This window comes from Anopheles merus, chromosome 2L, assembly GCF_017562075.2.
Source record: "Anopheles merus strain MAF chromosome 2L, AmerM5.1, whole genome shotgun sequence".
NCBI lineage: Eukaryota > Metazoa > Arthropoda > Insecta > Diptera > Culicidae > Anopheles > Anopheles merus.
The window spans coordinates 14331582-14339670 of NC_054083.1; the positions used below are offsets into that span (position 1 = coordinate 14331582).

The 8089-nt window shown below is 40.8% G+C and overlaps 1 protein-coding gene across 1 annotated transcript; it reads right to left on the bottom strand.

The window, feature by feature from the left end:
* Window positions 1-4694: 4694 nt before the first annotated feature.
* On the bottom strand, window positions 4695-7432 carry LOC121594015 (zinc finger CCHC domain-containing protein 8 homolog). Its single transcript, XM_041916854.1, has 2 exons — window positions 6090-7432; window positions 4695-5999 (listed from the first exon to the last, which is right to left on the bottom strand). The coding sequence occupies exons 1-2, from the start codon at window positions 7332-7334 to the stop codon at window positions 5268-5270; spliced, it is 1977 nt and encodes a 658-aa protein (XP_041772788.1). The 5' UTR covers window positions 7335-7432; the 3' UTR covers window positions 4695-5267.
* Between the last annotated feature and the right edge of the window lie 657 nt (window positions 7433-8089).

Here is an 8089-nt window from a genome sequence, read left to right on the forward strand (position 1 = left end):
AAATTTTAGCTTCCCACCAATCATAAATCTCTATCCTGGCTTCACGGCTCAGGTGTTGTACCGTTATCTCTTTGACTGAAAGAGTATGGCTTGCGCTGTTATCACTCACATAGACAGAATGTGTGTGTGTGTCCATACTAGAAAGAAGCAAAAGAGAAGGCCGTTCTTTACCGGAACGCAAAGAACGCTGAGAGAAACAGGTTCAGATTTTACCTGCTTCCTTTGTACGTACCAAATCGGCCCATCGTACGAAAGAAAGCAGATGATCGTGCGTTCCAGACTGGATCGAAAAGAACGCTGAGAGAAACAGGTTTAAATTGAACCGGCAAACCGGCTCATCAATACAAAGAGAGTAGAATGTCGTGCGTTCTAGGCCGGATCGCAATAAGCACTGAGAGCAACCGGCCCAGCACAGATCGCCGAGAACGCTGAGAGCAGCCGGTTCAGATCGCATCGATAAGATCGTTGATAACAGTCGGTTCAGGTCGGATCGCAAAGAACGGTAGGAGCAACAGGTTCAGTTTGAACCTGCTTGGGTAAAAAATAAGGATCGCGGTCCGGATGCTTGCATGCTGGAACGGATCGCACCTGGCAGGTTCGGAACGCAACGCGCATCACTATTTTACACAATATGTTGGATAGATTACACAGTTTACACGTCATGATAAGTTCATGTTTCTGATAGTCTAAAACAAGATAATAACCAACAGAAAATCTAGCATTACCTTATCCACACCAATCTTTCTAATACTTAATTTTATAATCTAGTCAATTTACATTAATATAACGCATTTACTAATCGCCCCATAGAGTCAGCATATTGTCATATTTGTTCTTAGGTGAATGGCACTAGTACTATGTGAAAGGGGAAAATTCAGAATTAGCGTAAGAAAATTGTTTTGGAACTCTTGAATTTTCTTCAGGTGTATAGACGCATTTTTCCCATTTTGGGTATACATATACAGTGAGAGTTCAATACTTGAACGCTGTTGGAGCAAAAGCTTTTTTTAATCATTTAGATTTACTGCTATTAAAGCAACATAGAGTTAGAGAAGTTTTTGTTGCAGCGGGTATTCTATTTTCAATATTTTTATTATTGAATGTTATTGTGTTTTTTTTTTTTAATTTTAACCTTTTGTCGAGTATTTGATTTATTTTTTTCATTACACATTATTACCATTTATGTTTAATTTTCTTTCTGGAAATTTTCTTCTGTTTGTGCAACGCGAGAAATAAATAGTTTCAGTTTTATATTCATTTACTTTAAGCTTCCATGTTTTGCAGTACCTTGCATACTGAATAAGTCCTTTGTTAAGGCTTTTTATAATTGTTCTTCACGGTGGTGGATGTTTTCAAAATCAAAGTTTCTTTTCTTTTAGTTTCCATCATTCGTTTTGTCAGGTCTGTAAGATTTAGGTGTCTACTGTTCAGCATGTGCTTAAAGATTTTACTGGCTAATTGAGACATTCATCTTGGCTTGTACGCATGCAAGTTGTGAGCTCTTTAAATTAGTAAAATAAATGACGTCCAAGTTTTCCACCAGCATTCTTGAATAATATACAGATATAACTAGACCCATATAATGAGCCAGAGTTCACGATCGTATGGGCCTAAAGCAGTAGAGTCGGCAAAATGCGGCTCGCGAATCGTATCGTCATGCATAACTAAATGAATCTTTAAATCATCATATATTGTAATGCTGGGAATATCAATTAGGTTCTTAATGTAGAAGTTTACGTGTATTTGTATATGTTTTGACGTGTATGAAGTTTCTAAGGAAATTAATGGTAGAAATTACCGAAAATCATTCAACACGTTTGCAACAAGTGAACGCGATTTTTGCACCAACATTAGAAATCGATTTCCCATACTGATGGACGTAAAGGGACAAACCTCATAAAAAACGAATACTTCTTTGGGTGTCAGTGATCGGCAGTTTATTTCGAAAATCAATACGAGCAAAACTAATAACTTATTCAAAGAGAACAAGAACTGAAACACAATTACTCTGGCCTTAAGGTCTGTTTTTTTGTGCAATATGTACAGGTGAATATAACAGGACATAGCTTTATGCCACAGCGTATCTGTCACATATGCAGTGGCGGCCACCCTTAATCTGACATCTATTCTTTATTATGCTGTAGACCAGATATATAGATAGATATAGATATAGATATATAGATAGATAGATAGACAGTTAAATTTGATGCTTTTTGAACAGTATTTTCAGAATGGTAATGTCAGAATACAATCTGCACGTATGGATACGAGTCGTATGATTCGTTGTGTAAAATTTCGATATCTAAAACAATCATAGAATTCTAAGCATAGCTGTTTTGTTAATTTGTGGAATGATCGGAGTTTTGCTAAACTCAGGTTATTTAACACACACATGAAACATAAATTATGCTCCAGGATGCTCAGACTCTGGCGGTAGCCTCCCATCCATGTAGATACCCTATCTCCGACAGGTCTTGTTTCGTCTGTTCCAGCCATCTTGGGGCCCCTGGTGTTAACAGAAGAGGTCCTCGAAAAAAAAATCACTAAAAGAAACGCTTAAATCAATACGCAGAAACACGTATCGTGCAATTAAATTAGATTAATCATCAGATCAATTTAATTCAATTATATTAAATTTTCACAAATTTCAATTTTTTTTTAATTTTACGTTAAAGGTACGTTTAGAATAAGGGTTTAAACATATTTTTGATTAAAACCTTTGAACTAAGTCTTTAAAATCCTCGCAATACTAAAAAGGTTGGAAAGCCCTACTATAGAGGACCACCCTGTGAATCTTCATCAATGCTTCTCTTCACAATGCGCCTTCAGATTTCGCTGCTTATGTCGTTGTCCGAAGTATCCGACCTTCCCAAGATAGTAGAACTCTTCGTGCTATTTCTTCTTCTTCTTCTTTGGCTCAACAACCGATGTCGGTCAAGGCCTACCAACGCACTTGTGGGGTTGGCTTTCAGTGACTTATTGATTTCCCCCCATAGCAGGATAGTCAGTCCTACGTATGGCGGCACGGTCTATTTGGGGCTTGAACCCATGACGGGCATGTTATTAAGTCGTACGAGTTGACGACTGTACCATGAGACCGGCTTCGTGCTATTTACTATTTCTAATAACTAATAACTTTATAAATTCTATTGTAGTCCCATATTGGCCAAACAAATGGAGACCATCAGGCTTTCAGTATACCTTGTAAACCTCATGCTTTGTTTTACGAGCCATTTGTTTTGCTGAATATAGCTGCAGATTGATATTCTATTTGGCATAACGTCCTATGCGGACATGCCGGCCTACACAGGCTTTCGAGAAATGTAATTCATTACCACACAGCCGGATAAATCAATCCTTGCTATGGGAGGACGGTCCGCTCTAGGCTTGAACCCATGATGGGCATGATATTGAGTCGATCGAGTTGACGACTAAATCATGGGATGGCCCCCGGGACCGCTGCAGATTGGTAAAGTGAGTAAATATTCCGATAAGTGGTTGAAGGAACTACCCAGGAAACCTTATATTTTCACCTATCATATGATTTTGCTGAACCCTGGACAGTTCTCTAGATCACTTATCGAAAAACTTTTTTCACCCATCGTTTATGACACTCTTCAGCTATGTTCCTGTAAAAAATCAGAAAAATCAGAAAAATCAGATCATGAAATTTAAATCGAACAAACGTCATTTCATAGCAAAATGACCACATACTATGCCAATATGGCCAATCATTTGATATAATTTATTATAGACCTATCGACTATTTTGGGTGGTCAGATGCGTATTACATAACCTAAGCCAAGTGCTCTACGGTCCGTACCAGGATCATCATGATCAAATATCATTCCGAATTCAAAACCGAAACAGTTCCAGGTACTGTTCTAGGAAATAAATGAAATTGGGAGCTGTTTCTGGATCATTATGGGTTCATGATTGCTTCCAGGACCAGCATGGTTTCATGATTGGCTTACTTTAAAGTGGAAGAAAGATCCTATGGCGAAAATTCAGGATACGCGGGCTTGCGGGCTCCTTTAAAATCAGATGAGATTGGTTCCTATCCGGAACATCACCAAGAAAGCCTGTAGAATAAGCCAAACATGAAGAATCAAGACTGACAATATGTTCGCGAAATTGATCCAAAAATTACACTATAATTACACTATCTAAATAATTAGATGTAATCTTGATACAGTGAAAAACCCCGATCGAAGGCCAGGCGCCACGGATTCTTCTTCTTCTATTTGGCGTAACGACCTAAGTAGTCATATCGGGCTATACACGGGCTTTCGAGAGTTTAATAAGTACCCCGAAGTCGTATACTCAGTCCTAACTACAGGGTAACAGTTCATCTGAGGCTTTAAACTATGATGGACATTTTTTAAAGTGGTACGAGTAACAATTACTTCAGCACCAAATACAAAACACATAAAACATACAAAGCGTGTAAGTTATGCTCAATCCAGCTCAGGAGTGTTTAATTAATAATACTAATGTAACAATTTATTGACTATTTATTCTATTTTTTCTGAGCGGACAATACAGGAGACCCCGTTTAGGCAAAGAAAATTCGTTGCCACGTATTTGTAAAAGACACAACCAATAAAACGAGAAAACAAAATCGATTGTGTATGAATTTTATAAATTTTCAAATAACTAATAATATTAAGAAAAACTATTGATATTCATTTGTACTTCAAGTTCGAATTTTATTCATCTTTTTTTTAAATCCAAATCTGATTGATGTCAAATGCATTCGTGAGCAAATGACATCAAAATGTACGTGCTTCTACGCACCCGTTAATTTAACCCAAACGGTTTCAATCAGCTAGGTTAATCTTAACTTAATGGACGTATGTACATTGTAATCGTAGATTCAGTCATTGCGTTGATTGTGTTATCTTTCCTCGACCGTATGCTTCTAAACAACGAGCGTCGTCAGTATAAAATTTCGTAGTAATTCTTTGTCAAGCTTTTTTTTTTGTCAAGAAGCGATCCTTCTTTTTTAGCTCATTTATTTCAATTAATTCTCGGTGAGTTTAGTGTTGGTCATATTCTGCATGTATTTTTTTAATCAGAAACCATTGGCTGGTATTGAGATATTTGCAACACACTGAATCGCTCGAGTTCCTTTCGATAATTCTAATTCTTTTTCGAAAGTAGATCTAGCCTAGTCTAGTTCTTATAGTTCTAGTCTAGTTACAAACACTGCTTCCTCTGCGTTCATTCCTCGCTCTCTCTCTCTCTCTCTCTCTCTCTCTCTCTACCTATCGTCCATCATCCATTTCGCGCAGATGTTTGTTCATCTTCTGCCGCACTTCCGACAACAGGGACTTCATCTGTTCATATTTTCCCGTCGAGTCGGGAAGATTCTCAAAGTGTATCACGTCGCTAACGCCCTTTGAAAATGCTTCCCCACTTGGCAACGTATCGTACGGCGTGAACGCTTTCAGTATCGGCGTTCCGAGTGACATTCGCTTCAGCCCCATGCTGGCGGGTTCGTCAATGTAGGGCACTTTGTTCATGGCTATTTCGCCGAGATCGAACGTTTCCGGTTCGGGCGGCCGTTCCGATGGCTCACACTCGTTAAGCGTATTCGTTTTCGGTGGAGATGGAGGTCGCGGTGGTTCGATAAAGCAAGGAGCCGTTGAAGTGGATGGTACCTGGAGAGACTGTTCGGCTGCCAGCTTTTCGGCCAGCAGTATGTCGTTCATAAACGAACAATCTTCTGACAAAACCGTACAGTTGGCCAGCTGTTCTGCGGGCTGCGTCGGTACAGTATCGGCCGGTGCTGCCGGAAGGGACGATGAGGAAGGCGATTCTTCCATGGACTGGTCAGCCGCTAGATTCTCGGCAAGCAAAATGTCACTCACAAATGAAGATTCTTCCGTCATCGTAACATTGTTGGCCAACTGATCTTCGAGTTGCTTCTGTTTTGCCTGCAGATCAGCCAACGTGGGGGATGGTGGAGCGGGCTCAGGCACGACCAAAGGCGTATCCTGGAAAAGTAAAACGATAAAATTAATACCAATATTATGTGTGTACTGTTTTGCTCATCCACCAACACTCCGTTTGTTTTGTGAACTTACATCCAATGAGATCACTTCCACGGGAGTCTCGACCAGAATCACACTATCATCAACTGCTGAGGTCGCGTTATTAGATTCAGTATCAGAAGACAGCTCACCATCCTCTAGCTCATTCGACTTGGCTGCTTCCGGCGGCGGAGGACTACACTCCATCGCGTCCATATCCACTACTTCCCTATTTACAGTGGGATCATCGTTAGTTTCTGCGTCTGGTTCGATGGACATCTTAAGCTTCTTGCGTCGATAGCCTCCAACCAACGTGCCCTCCAGCTGCCGGATCATGTTATCCCGCCCCAGCTCCTCCGTATAGGGTGGCACTTTATAGTACTTCCAGTCGTCAAACATTCCCTCCGGCGGTGGCTCGTTAAATCCGGGATACTCTATTATTTTCCGCACATCATACTTCATGCGTGCATTGTCCACCTCGCCGTCACTTTCGTCCGAGTGCTGCACTGCGTCGCCGTTCGATCCGAACAGCTGCAGCCCGGAATGGGTAATCTTTGCGTCCTCGAGCCAACCCGGCGGATAGCCAAACATGCGCATCCGGTACACGTGCAGTGGCAGATCGCGCGAGCCGAGTCCGAGTGCACCGCGCAAACCTTCGCTCAAAGCGCCGGGCCTGAAATGACCGTACTTCTGCTCCAGGTCGGCGTGGTAGCGGTCAGTCTTTCGCTGGAACTCTTCCTTCTTCTGTCGGATACGCGTATAGTTGCGCGGCTGCTTGCAATCCTTCAGCGCATGATCGCCCTCACAGTTCCAGCAGGTTTGTTTACCTTTCGGTCGCTTCGAGAGCGAACCGGAAGCGGGCGGTGGCGTCTGTCCATCGAACACTTTGTTCATCGATTTCTTGTAGCTCGGTATCTGACTATCGTTCTTTTTGTTCTTCATGGGTGTGGAGTCGATAACGAACCAGCGGTCGGTCTCCGAAGCGCCCTTCTCCTGTGCCTCCAGGGAGCAGCCATCCTTTCCTTGCGCAACGTTTATCGACTCGTTAGGTAGATGCTCCTGAAACACTGCTTTTAATGCACTGGAAACGGCTTTTTGTAGCTTTTCAAATAATTCCTTGTTTCTGAAGCGAATCGCTATCAGTGGAGCGTCCACTTGCGAACCATTAACTTCGTCATTGTCGAGATCAATACTAACTACGGGCACGCTCGTTTCCAAAATCTCTATATCGCTATCGTTAGAGTTTGCGGCTTCTAACCGTGGTGTCGTATTATTTTCACTTGTTGAGTTCTCGTCCATTATTAAAGTTGTTTTTGCTTTCCTTTATTTTACCGAACGCCGCCAAAAGTGTTTTCATCGGAAATCACTGTCTGCTGTTGTTTACCTTTTGTTGACGGAAGAGTGACGTTGCCGAACAAAACGGAGCTATCGTTCCCATCCGCCCCAAGTAGGGTGGGCTGTGTGAAATATTTTGAAAAAGAGTCGTTTTACCGTTAGATTTCTTAAGAAAATTATAAAAAAATACATTTAAATTTCTGTTTAAGACATATCTATGTTTTTTTTAAATAAAATTACCATAACAATAGCCTCGTTTGATTTGAACTTAGCCATACTTTATATTTACAGAGTATTTAAATTAAAAAAAACTAATCAAATCTATTTAAAAAATACTTAAATCGCCCGAGTCTGATATGATATTGAAAAGGAAATATAAATATTTAACGTTATATTTAATTAATGGAATTAATAAAAAACAATGTGCATGATGGTAAAATCACTCAAAACAGTGCCGAAATAAGTTTGTCTTCATAGCAAATAGTAATAGGTACGTTTCGGAACAAGTCTGTTGAGAAAATAAAACAAGATTGATGTACAGTAGAGCGCCGTTTATCTGAGTTTCGCGGGACTTGACCTCGCTCGGATATGCGAATTAGGCCGCAAATACACGACGAGCGTTTCCGCGCCCGCGGAAACGCGTATAACAATCCAATCATAGAAATGAAATGTCATTCGAACGCGCTACCGCGGAACGCAGAGATACTCATGCTGGATAT

Excerpts from the sequence above, each read along its gene's own strand:
- LOC121594015 (XM_041916854.1), bottom strand. The coding sequence starts at position 7,334 with ATGGACGAGAACTCAACAAGTGAAAATAATACGACACCACGGTTAGAA. Across the intron at positions 6,000-6,089 it reads TGGAAGTGATCTCATTGGAT|GATACGCCTTTGGTCGTGCC; the intron begins GTAAGTTCACAA and ends TTACTTTTCCAG.